Raw genomic sequence first — 17,704 nt, forward strand, 5'->3', positions numbered from 1 at the left:
TGCCGTTCTCGGTATCGATGGTGATCCGAGGGCACTTTCTAGTGTCTATCTGATGAGAAGGGAAAGGACAATTCTGACCTGGATCTTGAGAAGTCCCAGAGGGTCTTTGGTGACAATGGGGGAACCTGCCCCGATGGGGCAAACAATTTGTGGCCTCGATGCTGAAGAGGAATGGGAATCAGCACGAGCAGTACCAAATGAGATGTACTTCCACCTGGCACCGGAAGAGGCATTGGCTTGGAGACTGTCAGTGCCAGTGCCAATGTCATTAGTACCAGACTCAACACATGCACTGTGCTTGGAATCAGAATTGATGGTAGGGGCTGTCACTGCGTTTGGCGTGGTAAAGGGAGCGGGTGGACAGACATGCTCTATCCCAGGTGCCGCAGGGAGTACTATGCCGGTCAACACTCCTCTTAGAAGATGAGGAGGAGTTTCTCCGAGCCCTGAAATGGTCCTGACTCATTTTATGGATCCTTTTCCCACTGCACCAGAAGATGATGAATAACCAGTCTTCCTCTTAGGGGAAACACCAGAACATGAGCATAAAACGGCGTCACTTGCTGGATCTGAAGGTGACCACCGATCAGACAAGGGCCTCAGTGCCCAAGCAGGCCCCACAGCCTGCTCCAGAAGATGCTGCTTCAACCACAAGTTTCTTGCCACCGAGTCCTCTTTGTGGATGACTTGCAGATGGAGCACCACTCTTTAAGGTGTCCCTTGCTGAGGCACAACAAGAACCTTTGCCCCTCCACAACATACAGTGCTTGAACCCAGGTGAGGGCATCACACAGGGCAGCCAACTACTCTAACACTAAACTAAACCTAAGGCACTACTACTACTACCATATACAGGATAAGTTCTCAGAAAACTGAGACCGAAAGTGTGAGGTGAAGGCACCACAAAAAGCTCCGACTCTAGCCACTGGCAATGACAATGAACTGAGGGGGTCAGGGAGACAATGCCCTTAACTGGCTCAGGGAGGGGGACTGGGGCCACAGGGCATGAGTGCCACCTCTATAGATACTACGCAAAGATCCCTGGCTCTGGTACGCTGGATGCACACACATCTACATGAAATATATGGCTGCATCTACTCAAAGAATAAGGCGGGGGGGGATAGCTCAGTGGTTTGAGCATTGGCCTGCTAAACCCAGGGTTGTGAGTTCAATCCTTGAGGGGGGCACTTAGGGATCTGGGGCAAAATCAGTACTTGGTCCTGCTAGTGAAGGCAGGGGGCTGGACTCGATGACCTTTCAAGGTCCCTTCCAGTTCTAGGAGATGGGATATCTCCATTAATTTAAATTCATGCTGGAGCTCAGACTGTCTGTATGTGCAGCTTTAGGGGGTAATAGGGCTATGTGCAAGAATATTCACTGATTGAAATGACTACCAGTCTCCATCCTAGTATCTTTTTCAACAAATAGAAAGCAACAAAAATTGGAAGCCTAATGTAAGTCTACAATTATACAGTGAACATCAAACCTCACATTTGTGAAGTGAAAATTTCATAGTTTAAATGTTTCTTCATTTGCTTCTTTGTGGCATATATCGAGCCACGATTTCAAATAAAACTATTTTAACTGTATATTGATAATAATCTGTTCTCAGTGATAAATATTTTATTTTAAAACATGATAAACTGTCACATTTATTCTATAATTAAAATAATTATAACTAAATTTGTTTCTAGTTTACAGCTCTGAATAGAGGAAGCAAAACCTATCATGATCCACTTTATACTTTTTAACAAAAGCCATACTCTTTGTTTCCTGAGAGCCTACAAAGTAATATTTGTCAGGAGTTCTAAGGAATATTTTAGAAAATAGCTTTTTCCTAATGGAGCTGTTGTACCTGGATACAAGACTTCTACTACACTGATATATGGCAGTATTGCCAATGATTTTAAGGATTTAGTATTTCGCCTTTTTCTATAAACAAATGCACTACATTTCAATTTGACATCCAGGCAAGGCCAAATAAAAATAATGGTGAATATAACTGTACAGTATTCTGTATATATGCAATAGTACATTCAAATATGCTAAAAGAAAGTTTTTAAAGTTGCAAAGTTGAACACTAAAAAGTTAGGAACAGACAGAATTAAGCTTATTCATATTACTTTTTTCACAAGCCTCTTGCCTCACTCAGTACCCAGCGAATGAATGGACAGTAGGATGGACAGTACTCAGCAAATTAAACAACTGTTCAACATTTATTTTTACCTCATCGCTCAATGTGTGTGAAACTTAGACACAGAGAGATTAAGGCCAACATTTGCAGAAATGTTCACTAATTTTGTATGCCGCAGTGACAGAGTCATCAGACTTGAGTCTCCCTGTGTTCCCAACTGGCCTGTGCCAACCAAACTCACAAAGCAAGAGCTATGAAGATTTATTGCTGCACTTAGGCAGAACAGAATCCATTACATTCTGAGAATGACAGTGTTTAACAAATGTTTTCTCTTTCCATATTTGAAAGCAAGCTTACCTCTCTCAATACAGGATCAGTTATTGAACTCAGATTGACTGCTCCTTCATAGGTTAAGTAGTAGAATACATTCAGGGATCGGACAGCCTCTGGCCCTTGCTGTTTGTAGCCAAAAATTAGATCAATCCATTGGTGAAGCTGGCACGAAACAAACTCACTCTCCAAGGCCTGCAACAAAATGCAAAATATGTTATCCTGACTTCTGCTATTATTCTTTCTTGAGAAACTTGAATATTCATAAATAGGACATGAAATCATCTTTAGTAGTTCCCCTGCATCAATGCTACTAATATTTTAGAAAGTGTACAAAAATTTCTAACACGTACAAAAGCATACTAGGGTGGAAAGAACCAGCCATGTGGACCACCTGCCCCACCCCTCAAAGTCCAGATGGGAGAATTGCTCCTCATCCTATCAATGAAGAGGGCAGGGATAAGACAAACAACCAGAATGAGCCTGCCCCTCTTTCTGTGGGATGGGGAGGGTGAATGTATGGTATCTTAGACCAGTTGTGACATGTGGACAGAGGGCTGAGAGATTTGGGGATATTAAAGTAACTGGGGGTGATTAGGTGAAATGCAAATAAGTAGTTCTGTATACTACACATGTTGCATATATGTTAGTTTGCTATTACTTTTGTCTGTATATTTATGCTTGTCCAAGATTGTAATTTTAGGGTATATTTATGCTGCAATTAAACCCGTGGTTGGCTTGTGCCAGCTGGCTCAGGCTGCAGGGTATAAAATTGCACTGTAGACATTTGGGCTTGGATTGGAGCCCAAGCTCTGGGACCATCACACTTTGCAGGGTTGCAGAGCCTGGAGCTTCAGCCCAAGCCCAAATGTCTACAGCACAGTTTTACAGCCCCGAAGCCATAGCTCCGTGAGCTCAAGTCAGCTGACACAAGCCAGCCACAGGTGTTTAACTGCAGTGTAGAAATACCCTTATTGAACCAGGAACTGTCTTTTACTATGTGTATGTATGGTACCAGGCACAACAGGTACCCAATTTTGACTGGGGCCTCCCGGAGCTACAGTAAGACAAATAATAAACAAATTAATAACAAAATATTCTTCCATATAACCCAGTTAATATTTAACATACTACTCTAGAACCATATGTTCCCTAAGGCATCAGTTATCAAGTTAATTTTGAAAAGCCAGGACAGAGAAAGCAATTCAGATAACTCTAAAAAATAGAAATTAAAGAAAATGTTCAAATGAATTTCGTCTTCTCAAGATGTGGCATGCAGAAGATACTTTGCCAAAATAGTAAGAAAAATGTTAAAAGATTAAGAAAAATGCATATTAGGTATTACATACACAAATGAAATATATATATATATATATATAATTAAAATACAGCTTAAAGAAACCTGCCATTGGGACAGCATCTAGATACTAGATTGCCTGGAATTGTTGAGATACCAAGGTAACTGCATGTAACACTGGTCTACAATTTTTGAGAAGTCGTCTGCTTCAGAGATAAAATGTGCTATTTATTATGTATTTTGATGTGCTGAATTCAAATATGACCATTAAAACAACTGATTGGCTACTGTTTCTAAGATATTTAAGTTTTTACATTTTATGTCTATGTATATTGTGTAGATAGTAGAGTTTTAATCATAAATTGTAAACTTTTTTCTGTTCATTCCTTTTATAAAGGGTATACGCCCAGTAAACCTAGGTACTGGAGTGGCCAGAAATTTTTGCCTCACACAGGACAAAGTTGGTAGACTTGGAGAGCTGTTTTCTGGGTTATAGGCATTTCACCTAGACAGAGAGAGAATTTTTCCATTGCCTGTCCTATACCACTGGTATACATTGAGCAGTTCATTTTGGCCTCTAGGTGACAAAATTTGTTCACTCCATCTCTGACTTTCACTTGGTGGACACACAATTCTGTACCCAAAGGACTCCACCATCCAGACCATCTGATGGTTATCTGGTGCACACCACACAAAGGCCCTAAATATGTTCAAAAGAGCAAGCTGCTGAATTATCACTGTAGCATCACGTGGATACACAGAGATATGGAGCAGCTCTCAACTCACAGTAAGTGGGATGTAGGCAGATAGGTCTGTCTCCTGCAGAGAGAAACTTTCTCTTGCGGGATGGAGGCTAGCCTATAAGGGTTGGGTGCAGGCATTTCTCTAAGGGAGATCAGATATGGTACCAATAGCAAGTACCAACTAGATGGCTGCTGTTTCTGCTCTAGGACTATATAAGACCATAAACTGGGTGGGTGGAAGGGTACCTGATTTGGGTATAAGAAAACTATGAACCACCCTCCACCCCTCTTCACAGCTGACAGGACTTCCAGCTTCTAATTCAGTTAAGTTTAGTAGTAGTATAGTTCAATACTTAAAAATAATGACATTTTTTGGTTTCTATATAAAGACAGTGTGCCATTAAAATGTTGACATTTACTGCTCATGGTTGTTAAGTTTAACATCATATTCCCTATTCTAAATTTAGGGAATACTGAAATATCATGATACAGGAAAACATTACAGTGCAGCAAACAAAGATTTTACCATTGCCCACTGAACACATACACTTTGTATACACACATACAGAACCATTTTCTGCAGCATGCTGGAAGATTAATACACTGTTCTGAAAATACTTGGCTAATTCAGAGTCCAATACACAGAAAGCACACAATTAAATTAACAAAAATGAATCCTTGACCAAGTGAATTAGGTTCAATACATGTTCAGAGGTATTATCTAGAATGAATCTACTATATTTCTAAATATTTAATACAGCTACTTTAAATTACTGGCAGGATTTGCTTTATCAATCTTGTGTAGAATTCAATTCAGTTCCATTTTTAATAAGTACAGATAAAACAATACAGAGAAGTATAATATTATTCTATGGGACCTACAGAAACTAAGAGCATTTTTCTTTTAAAGGAAATTCCTAATTTTGAACAGCAGAAGTTAAAATTAATCTGAAAACCTAAGAAACTGCTCTGGCATTTGTACAAAAAATGATGGGTTTGTTTCATTAACCGATGTCTGAAAACAACATTTAAATTGACACATAAAAACAGCCATTGCCTTAATTTGTGTGGTGTACTCCACACAAAAGCCCTAAATATGTTCAAATTAGAGCAAGCTGCTTGATTGTCACTGCAGTCTCATGTCACATTAATGCATGACAAACATTAAACCATACACTTAAATGGCAATTTATATCATTTAAATGTTTACTGCCAGACCAGCTCATCACTCATTTAAATGCGACTTTCTGACAGCTAATTTCAGTTAATTTTCCTCGATTCACTTAATTAGAACTTTCAATCAAGAAAAGACTTGTACATATTTTCCAGGTTTTTTTTTTATTTGAATTCTCAGCTATTGACATGCTGAAAATATCCTCTAAAATGGATTACCAGATAGTATGTCATGTCCTACCAAAAAAAAAAAAAAAAAAGACCACGTGGAAAAAACCTTACAATATATATGCTTTGACAAGACTTATTTATGTAAAAGTACTTTTCGTTCACACACACACACACACACACACACACACTCACTCTCTCGCTCCACAATTAAAACTATAAAAAACAGCAACCAAGCAAATTAAAAATTAATGACTTCAAAATTGTTTAATAAGATAAAAACAGTCAGGAGTCTCATGAGTGACCATAGAGCTACAATGTGAGGCTATAAAATTCTACAAGGCTCAGCAAATGACAATGATGTGAATTAATTTTCTTGCTATCCTGCCAAAACCTTTTAACATTAGAACTTATTTAGTTTCTCTTTTATCTATTTCATCTTAGATAATTTTTGTTTTAAGGGCATATGATTTTATATGTTCACTATGCAAACTGTGTTTCACGAGCAAAAATTCCTAAAGGGAATGCAAAGTGAAACATACTATAATGGTCATATTACACCCATAAAACACATGGGCATGGATAACTACTGTAATATTGTTCTGCAATCTCTTCAGGTTACCAAACAGATAAATCTAACAATCTCTTAAAAATTACAGTCTCACCACTTATTCATGGAGCTGCTGGTGGACATCCTGAATTTGCTTCCCTTTTGCAATGTTAAGATAAAAATGTTCTTTTAAATTACATAGATTTAGAATTATAAGTACAGGAAATTAACAAAGGAAAGACGATGGAGATTATTTGTTGTATCATTTACACCATATTAGGGCATTTTTAATATCTTTGTCCACTTGTCAGGACACAAATATGAGGAATAAAAGAAAAGTGAGTAAGATGAACATCAGTATTCAGGACACTGCAGGAAAGGCCAAATATAACATACAATTTCAAAAAGATAAATAAGGTTTTCTGTCATTCTAGGTTAACAGTTGTGGTATTTGGGTGATTATGAATTAGACTTAGAAGAGTGGGATATGATTGAACTTCAAAGTGATTAAAAACAAACTAAATTTTCAAGGAAAACACCAGAGTATAATACTAAAAATCCAATTTGACTATAACTAAAATCAAAACCACTTTCAAAACCTGATAAATGTAAAGTACAACATTCATAATCCTAAAATAAATCTACTATATTCATAACAAATTCTCTTCTTTTAAAAGGGTGTCGGTGTGTTTTTTAAATTATTCTCTCAATATTTACCCACTTAAAAAATAAAACTGAGGCCATGGAATGCTAAACATTGAGGATTACTCAGACCACTAGGACAGACAGTCCTCATTAAGGCCAGAGTTAAATACGGTGTGCCGCTATGGGATACTAACATTCTTCCCATGCTGCTCTTAAAACTAGCCAATCAATTGTTAGTACTCCCATAGCAGTATGGATACAGTACATCATTTACATCCAATGTGTGCTCCGAGTAAAATTTGTAGAAAAAGAAAAGAAAAACCGCTACAATGTCCAACACAATACAGTAATGTTCAACTCTATTGAGTTATTATAAAATAAATCAGTGACTAATGTCCAATTGTTAAGGATCAAATAAGATCATGAAAAGACTGTCATGTGAAGCTACACACAAATTGTCAGTTCAGTCCAGTGGGACTCGTATTAGCTTTGACAAACTGTCTTGGGGCTGATAGATCTCATTAAAAAAACAGCTATTAGGCAGAGACTAAAACACTTGAGATATGCTAAAAAGTACAGTATACAGATGTCAAACACAAACACCTATTAGTAACTTTCATTTGTCCATTCCCAAGGCAGAAATGCGTCAGAAACATTAACCAAGTGAGGCTATATTACAAGGGAAATTTCAAATTATTCAATAATATATTTCAAATGCAAAATGCAATGTTATTGAATAAAATGCAATTTAAACTCTCTTCAAATATAATTCTGAAATTTGTGATTTACTATGTGGCTTTTTATTGCCTATTTTATAAAAGGAATGAACAGAAAAAAGTATTGAGGACTGTATTTTATATATCTTAAAGGTGCAATACAAAAAGCATTAGGCAAAATGTGGTCAAAACACAACAAAAATGCTAAATTAACATGGCTAGAAACAATTTTCTTTCTATAGTTAAGTTGCTAACTATACCACATTTACTAAATACCATTATATTTTAAGACTCTGACACACTTTTAAAGTAACCACCTCAAGGGTTTTTCCCCTATAAAATATTTTTTTTTCTATTTTAGTCTAGATAACAGTGCATGGCATGTGAAATAGTACATATTTTAAAAACAAATATTAGCGATTAGGATTATTCTGATTTTTCATTTAGACAAATACATTAAGTATACATCGTTTCAACAGTATATGCACTATTTAGACAAACATTTACAGTGAAACTATTCAGAAATATAAGGCCACATTCCTGCTCGCCTTACTCTCCCAATGAGTATTAAGTAGTTTTTAATATAACCAAAATAAAAGAAGACATCTGATGGACAGTAAATCTATTTTTTGAACATGCACGTGAACTTGGGTCTATATGTTTTACTTCTGTACATTTTTCTAGGAACACATTAATTTGGCACGTAAAAAAATTAAATAATTTCAAACCTCTTAGAACATTGGTGTTTGCCAGATGTACAAATGCAAATAAAGGTCCATAGTCTCCAAAGGGTTAACGTATTTTGCTACCACTTTGAAACAAGGGATGCCATTACAATGAGTCAAAATAAAACTGAGTCATTATGAAATTCATTATAAATCTCCAACTCCCAATCAAAGAAAAAGTCTACATATGAATAGGAAAGCTCTAATTAGCTTTCCTAGAGACTGGAAACACAAATAATAAGATATTTTGATTTATAATTTATAAAAATGTACCCAGAGTATTGCAAAGGTAACAGCCACACTATTCAAGTGCCAGAAAACTAATTTAAATATGTTAAGCATATTTTAGGTTACACACGCACAAAATAAAAATCAAAAACCAACTGGTCTGTTATGTTTGCATGTGCCGGATTTCAAACACTAGTGGTAATGTTTCCTTAACATTGATATATGACCTTTGTAATTTACAAAGAAGAAGGCTGTTTTTTTCAGGCTAATTAGAACTGTTTCAAATTTTCCTGCTAAATATATGATAGAAAATCCTTTCAACTTTTTTTTATTATTATTCTAGAGTTTCTTTCCATGTCAACTTTGTTCCAATCAAAATATGCTTTGAATTAAATGATTTTGATTGAATATGTGGATCACATTTCACTTCTAAGATTTAAAGTCCAAAAAGGAAAAGTTTAGCCTGGTCAAACAAAGCGAGAGCAGCCACTTTGCGGAAAGCTACTCACATTTACGAAGACTGACAAATTGTTTGTGTGCACCATTAGGTCTAGTTTTTGCAATAGTTGCCAGATTTCCTGTCCTTCTAATAAGATATTAACTCTTTAAATGCTGACCTATAAGTAACCAACTGTATTTCAATTTTAAATGTAACTTTCCCCAAATATACTCTTCTGAGCACAAGAGAAAATAGAAATCTAAAAAAATCTAATCTGTTATTAGGCATGTATCAAGCTAAAGCTTGCCCTGCAGGAATTGCAGGAAGGAAGAAGACAGCAGACCTGCTATTATTGACAAAATTCAACATTCCGTATGGAGTGATACAAATTTCACAAATATGAAACTGACATTAAAATTTTGCATACAATTGGTGGTCTCTAACTTGTTCTTAAGTAATTTAATTTCCATACCAGTAAATTCTTGGATTTTTATTAATTTATTGTACTTTGTAATTTATTATAGACATCAAACATTGCAGGCACTATGAGTGACTATTGTACTTTTCAGACTACACAGATTAGATTACTCAATTTTCATTCTCATTTTTTGCAATCGTGTTTAGAAATGCATTGACAATTTATTCATATTTCTATTTAGCTAAGTTTGTATTTTACTTCACATCTCTAAACACTACCACTTTGCCTCTCTGTGCCTCAGTTTCCCCCTGTGTGAAACAGAGATACAGATACTAACCTCTTTTGTAAAGCACTTGGAAATCTATTGATGAAAAGCACTGTAAAAAAGGTAGTTATTACCAAAAGACAAAGAAACAAGACAAAGAACGATATAAGAAATGGGCAGCTGAGGGAATACATACATGGGTATGTATGGCTTTCTAAAAAAAATGCAAGTTAACTCAAGAGATAAATAGAAAGGTAGCTTTTCTAGAAAGAATAATATAATGCTGTGGACTGTGGAAAATAATCACACTAAAAGAACTTTATAACAGAATTTTTTTTTGAATCACCTATAAAGCATTAAGCTAGGTTCACAGAGTTCTTTGGAATAGCATAACATAATGAAAAGTGATTTCATGGCGAAGAGATTTTGGTGCAAGCAGCACTGCATTGAAAAGACACTTTGAAATTTAGTACCTCAAAGATCCTTTCTAAATTTATATAATCTATTACCCAAATGTTAATTAGTACCAAGTTTTGATAAAAATCTCAAGGACTTATGCACTTTTTGTCAAGGCAAACACTCTTTCTGCAATTGTTATTTTATAGTTTTAAATGGACTAGACAACCAGCTGTTACATATTTTATACACTTAAGGATGCATTTCCTTTGAAATTCATAGTTTTAATATTAACTGAAGCTTGTATTGTTACATGCCAAGATCAAAAGAATTAGGCAAACTTGCAAAACTGTCTTCAGTCTGTATTCATAGCGACTGCACTACTAGGTACAGTGGTCACCTTCAAAAACTTGCCAATTGCCTTATTTAATTATTTCCTAGTATAATAGGTTCTATTTAGGCAGCACACTAAGTAACCACAGGGAGGAGTAGGTAATCCTGAAAATATTGAAGTATATTTTCTAAGGCACAAGTAGCATTTTTTAAGCATGAGCACTGTACACAATCATATATGCAGCCATATGTTACAATTTTACATTTTTTAACATGGAAAATTTCAACAATTAACTAACACCACTTCATCTAAGCATCTAAAGTCACGAAGTCTATAATGTTCAAACTTACACACTGATCCTGCAAACATTTACACAGACATTTAACTTTACTCATGTGGACAGTTTCATTGGCTTCAATGGGAAGTCTCACATGAGTGAAGTAAAACATCTGTTATGTTTCCAGGATCAAGGCCATACACTTAAGATAGCTGCTATAAGAATACATACAGCACATGGATATTGGATTTCTTTTTGGTTTAGTGGGAGACAGGTAGTTGGACTCATAGGGTATGTCTACACTGCATAAAAGACCTGCATCACCAAATCAATTGACTCAGACTTGCAGGGGCCAAAATTAGCAGTGTAGATGTTTGGACTCCAGCTAGAGCTAGGGCTCTGAGACCTCCACCCTTGCAGGATTTCATAGCCTACGCTCCAGCCCACGCCCAAACAGCTACACTTCTATTTTTAGCCCCACAAGCCCAAGTCAGTTGACCCGGGCTCTGAAACTTGGTACCAGGAATTTTATTTTGCAGTGTAGACATACCCGTACAAACACAAAATACCGAAGGCCCCACTCTAAAATCCAAATATTTGGATAATTTTCTTCTATATGAGAGAAGAGCCTTTCACTCTATATAGCCAATAAAACATTAAATCAGAACAGAGTGAAGAATGTAGCTGCTGAGTTTGTGGAACATCAATTTTCTTTCTTTTGTTAGTTATTCAAAATTATTAAAAATTCATGATTTTGTTTATGGTTAGCCAATTAAAATACAGAATTTGAGCAGTGTTTATCTGTATTTGACACACCACATGATACTGTTTTTGCTCCTTGATTGGATGACTGAAACTCAGTCAGAATTCTGATGCAAATATTTCCAGAAAGCAATTTTAAAATTTGCTACAGCAAATATTCAAAGTGTGTGACCTTAAAATTATTTCTGTGAATATTCATGCAAATAAACCTAATGCATCAATGTCCATTGTAAGAGTACACATAGCAGGTGTTCCAGAGGGTCACACACCTTGCTACTCATGTAGGTGCAGTGCTGTGTGTCATCCAACTTTTTCAGTGCAAATGGCTTTGCAGGTTTAAGGATTATCTGAGAAGTTATTCAAGGGACAGAGTCTGAAATTGACTGCCCCTAGAAACTGAGAATGTAGCTGTGGAAGCTGAATCTGGAAGAGTTCTGACAGTAATGAATTCCTCACTGGAACAGCATAATACGGTGACCAGGTGTCTGGTTTTCAACCGGAACACCCAGTTGAAAAGCGACCCTGCCGGCTCCGGTCAGCACCGCCGAACAGGCTGTTAAAAGTCCGGCCACTGGTGCTGCGGTGCTAAGGCACACTAGTACCTACCTGTCCTGGCTCTGCGCTGTGCCCTGGAAGTGGCCAGCAGGTCTGGGTAATAGGCGGCCGGGGGGGAATGGGGGAACGCGCACCCACAGGGCTCCGCGCACTGCCCCTGCCCCGAGCACTGGCTCAGCACTCCCATTGGCCGGAAAATGGCCAATGGGAGCGGGGCGAGGGGAGGGCTGTGCACAGGCGAGAGCAGCATGTGGAGCCTCCTGGCCCCCCCACCTAGGACCCAGACCTGCAGGCTGTTTCCGGAGCATGTGCACCATGGTGCCAGGACAGGCAGGCAGCCTGTCTTAGCCCCCGTGCTGCACCACTGACCAGGAGCCACCTGAGGTAAGCCCATGCCCCAACACGAGCCCCAACCCCCACCCCAGCCCTGAGCCCCCCCAAACCCAGAGCCCCCTCTTGCACCCCAAACCCCTCATCCCCGGCCCCACCCCAGAGCCAGCACCCCCAGCCCAGAGCCCTCACTCCCTCCAAACCCCAAAAACCTGCCTCAACCCGTAGTCCACTCCTGCACTCCGAATCCCTCGGCCCCACCCCCCAGCCTAGAGCCCCCTCCTGCAACCCAAACCCCTCACCCCCACCCCAGAGCCCGCACCCCCAGCCAGAACCCTCACCCTCTCCTGCACCCCAACTCCCTGTCCCAGCCTGGAGTTCCCTCCCACAGCCTGAACCCATTTCTGCCCCCCCCCGGAGCACACACCCCCAGTTAGAGCCCTCACCCGCACCCCAACCCCCTGCCCCAGCCCAGTGAAAGTGAGTGAGAGCGAGCCACCGAGGGAAGGGGAATGTCGTGAGCAGGGCATCAAGGAAGGTGCGGGGCCTCGGGGGAGGGGAAGGGCTAGGGTGTTCGGTTTTGTGCCACTAAAAAGTTGCCAACCCTACAGAATAAGTGAAGTCCAGGAAACAGCTTCCACAAAAACAACAGAAAACCCTCAGAAAGGGGCCTCACACAGTTGGCTGGACAGAAATTGGTCAGGGAGAGGAAAGCTCCAAGAAGATGACGGTGAGAGTAAAATTGATTGGGATGAGTTTGTGAAAGTGTCCTGACAGGAAAAAAAAAAATCACTGTGTGAATAATTAAGCTTGTGTGGTAACGCTGCAAGGTGCTATTGGCAACCATCAATCACACATCACACAGACATTCAGAGTATGTGTCCACACTGCAGCTGGCAGCGTACCTCCCAGCCCAAGTAGGTTGAGATGTACTAGCTCTGCTCGAGCTAATGTACTAAAAATAGCAGTGTGGGCTAGCCTCCCAAGCTAGCAGCTTAGGTGGCAGTGTGGGCTAGCCTCCCAAGTATGGACTCAAGAGTTCAGGTGGGCTTGTACTCAGGCTGCTAGCCAATGCCGCCACCTGTGCTGTCACATCCATGCTATTTTTTGTACATTAGTTCCAGCAAAGCTAGTACATGTCTGTCTAGCAGGGCTAGGAGGCACGTTGCCAGCTGCAGCATAGACATACCCACAAAGAAATCTCATTGAGCACAGGGCCTTGCTTGGCTTAACTAAAACTAAAACTGGTGTAAAAACTGGAACAAAAAATTGAAGGGTTTCTGTGCAACACTTGGAAATCTCTAATTTAAAACAGTTTCCATTTTGTTGTCAGAGGACTTCTGTTCTGATCTCAAAAGGAGGTGACTACATGCCATCCTTGGCCAACGAACCCTGGATGGAAATCCCTTTAAGCATATCATTTGCTATTTCTATTTCTGATGCACGAAATATTGGAGAGAGGCAAGGAGCTCCCTCCCCTCTAAGATTCAGCAGACTGTTTTCTCAGTGCACTTAGTACATGCTTGCATACAGAGTGCCAAACTTAAAGCATGTCTACACTTAACCACTGCTGTATTGCTTCAGTGTAGACCTACCTACGCTGATGGGAGGGGTTCTCTTGTCAGTGTAGGCAACCCACCTCCCTGAGAGGCAGTAGCTAGGTCGATGGAAGAAGTCTTCAATTGATCTTGCACTGTCTATGCTGGGGCGGGAGGGAGTGGGGGGAGATGTCAGCAAAACTACGTCCATTCAGGGATTTGCTATGGAAAAAAGATCACTAAAGCGTCAAAAAATAAACATAGATGTAAGATATGGCGTAAACTACTAGGTAAAAATATTTTAAATAAATGTATTACAATTGTATCTGTAGCAAAAACAAAGAACCCCAAACCAAAAAAACACCCAAGTTACAAATAGAACAGTATAGAGTTGCTTTCACTAACACTGAGGCTGATATAAACCTTCTGTCCACAATAGAACAGATACCAAAAAACATGGTATCCAATGAAAAACGCAAATCTTTACCATGCAAATAACCAGCCAGCTGATCCAAATCATTAAAAAGAAATTTTTAAAGCCCTCCTTCACACCATTTTAATTGACAGCAGCAGAATTACAAGATTTTAATCTCACTTTCTAGTTGAATTTGGTATAAAAGCTAAACAACAATTGCTATGATTAATGGTAACTGAATTAGCATCCGGGAATACCAACATCCTAACTCCTTGAAATTAAATGTACCAACTTTGGCATACAAGCTTTAACATCCAAACTCAGGAGGTAAACATGAGGATAATATGAATTCTCTGTCTGAAGTTCAGTATTATTAAGAACCCAAACGAATTGAAATATTTGACTCTGAGAGGTTGGGGGTCCCCACTATTGTAATCAACAATAATAAACAAGGAGTAAAATAGTTAATGTAGGTGTTATTGATTCCTGGCCGATCTCTAAAACCTCCTATAAGTAAATCTTAAATAAGTTCAAATGTAATTATTTAATTAGAATCCTCAAATGATTAAGGAAATTAACACAATTTTTTTTTCAAAATGAAAAACTACTTATTCTAACCTGGCATAAATTGATACATTAATATGGTTAGCCACCCTTCATCTTGGAGCAGAGCTGCAGTGTTAAACCAAGTTTAAAAGCTGAATTAAATATTTTTGTATGTTTGAGTAAAAGAGCCTCTTCAAATATGGAGAGTGAACGTGTGGGGGTGTATACAAATATTATATTGACATTCAGAATTTAAGCTATACAGGTTTAAGTAAGGGCAGGACCTGCCAGCCCCAGGAGACTAAATCACAACTCCCCTGTCATCTTTTGGAGGAACAGTCTGACTTGGTACTGAGGCCTAGCCATGTATGCTTCTCAGTAGCTTAGCTGAACAAAGGAAACTGTTACACTACCCACAACAGGCTGATGTTATGCAGAGGAGTGGAGACAATTTCTGCTCTAGTCACTGACTCTCTCCTGTACAGACTAACATTACCTTTTCACACGTAGGAACCAGTTTGTAAAACATAAAAACAACAATGAAGATAACTGGCACAGAAATACAAGGTTACCATCTCTTTGTAAATAAAAGTAGACCCCTAAAGGCATATCTTCATACTTCTCTTTTCCTATGTGAGTAAAAGGCAAGCAGGGCAGCAAGGCAAGAGTTAATTGAAACTAAAGTGTGTGCTGGGGGAGGAGGGAGAACTGAGAGTTAATCAGGGACCATATCCAGAGCCAGGCATGGATAGGCCTCACTAATGAGCCTCAAGTACCCTGCAGTGGCTTTCAAACCTAACTGGCTTCAAACGATGCCACCCCATGACAGAATGTGGCTAGCCATAAGAGGAAGGTGATTAGAATAAATGACTGGAGTAATTAACTCTGATTTGAAACCACCTGACTGGAAAGAGACGCTAGGAGCTGTTTAGCTGATGGTCTTTCTGGTTAAAAAAGGAAGCTTTCCTTTGCTCTTGTGTTTGTGTGTGTTAGAAGAGCTCTTCCTTTCAAATAGGTATTTGGTGGCACTAATGAAAAGCAGCTTTCATTCAAGGGCCTCCCCATTCATTTCAAAAGGAGAAGAAAATAAAAGCTTCAAAGTAGAACTAATTTACTTCACCCAAAAACCCCTTTGGTCAGTTTGCATTATCAACACCAGAAAAAAAAAACCCCTCTCAAACACTCTAACATATGCTTTAAAATATAATATTATTCGCTTTTAAGAAAACAGCAATTTAAAATTTTTAATTAAAATATCTATCCTTCTCTTTACATAAAAATATTAAGGCTTTAAAGAAATTCAGCCCTCTTGTTTTCTTGGACTATTTTCAGGTCAGTCCTGCCAACATTCCCCTGACCCCCCATGTAAATGAGGTTTAATCCCTCTAGTGGTGGGACCTTTATTTTTTTGAACTGTGGAAAAAAAGCGAAAATTCGACATATTTCTGAAATGGGATAAGTAATCTTCAACAGCTCTTCCGCAGCATACACAGTCACCTAATCTACCACAGTATCTTGCCACTTTATTTTACAAAGAAGAATTACAAAGCGTGGGGGCATTACTACCTGCTGTTTTACAAGCAATCAGCAATTCATTGTACCAGAGTTGTCCTGTACCTGCTGAGTAAATGCTTTAAAAAAAAGTTTCACTAACTGCCCAGTAACAACTACAGTATGGTAGCAAAAGCAATTCACCAAATGTTTATGCTGAGATTCTGATTTATTTGACAGCTTTAAACCTTCACGCCATGATATAATTAAATGTTTTGACAACTAAACAAAAACTGTATAATTTTGAAAGCTGTTAAAAAAACTTCTGTATCAAATATGAAAATGCAATATAAAGTCTAAACCACTTTTTTTTAAATGCCCCAATAAAAATGGATAAAAATTGGATGCAGTTTTTACATCTGAAATATTTTTCCTCTCACTTTTTCTAGTACTGTATTTAAAATATTCCATATAAATAATTGTCTTTTAATCATGGTATAAACCTTCAAAGATCATTTTAGGTAAGATAATGTTACAATAAAAGTAATCAGAACACTCCTATTACTTAAATAGAAATGAAACACGTAAAACTGTAATAGAACATTTTCAAAGTAAAACCCAAACAGTACTAAGTAATATTTTGTTAGGTAATTTTTGATATTTCAGTTGTTTAAAAATACAGATCTACAGCTGTCATGATGGCTTAGCGGACCAATAATGCACTATGATGTTAATCCTGTTTCTCCAAAGGACCCTGGTTCAAGTCTCAGACAACCCTTTGTGCTGATTTGGACCAGCAAGATTCAAACTGGCATTTCTTACGGATGAGAAGGGGGCACACAATGCACTAAGAATGTTGAAGTCTGAGTTTAGAATCAGAAAAACTTGAAGTTTATCATTTGTATCCTCACAGATCATCTAAGTGGGACTCACCATGAATAATTAAAATTAAAATGAGAATAGTTCATATAAAGAAAAACAAAAACAAATGGTCCTTAAACTATGATTTTTCACCGTGAGGTCAGTTTATATCTTCAAAATGCAGTTTCGTTATCATTTTTGGTAGTATGTGTATAACATGTGGGCTTATTGCTGAACTGAAAAGCTAATTGTTTAAACAATGTATAATTATATAACCATTATTTAAACATTAAAGCCTTTAAGCAAATATGTTAAAACATTCAGAATCAACTCTGTAAAGCAGCTGAAGAGCACTGTTGCTCTGAAGG

The 17,704-nt window shown here is 38.2% G+C and overlaps 1 protein-coding gene across 1 annotated transcript in view; it reads right to left on the reverse strand.

Annotated features, from left to right (window-relative positions):
* LRBA (LPS responsive beige-like anchor protein) overlaps window positions 1–17,704 on the reverse strand; it is a 576,728-nt gene that overhangs the window by 65,419 nt on the left and 493,605 nt on the right. The window contains 1 exon segment of the mRNA XM_065405711.1: window positions 2,492–2,659. Within this exon segment, the coding sequence (XP_065261783.1) occupies window positions 2,492–2,659 (168 nt within the window).

Source organism: Emys orbicularis, chromosome 5, assembly GCF_028017835.1.
Source record: "Emys orbicularis isolate rEmyOrb1 chromosome 5, rEmyOrb1.hap1, whole genome shotgun sequence".
Taxonomy (NCBI): Eukaryota; Metazoa; Chordata; order Testudines; family Emydidae; genus Emys; species Emys orbicularis.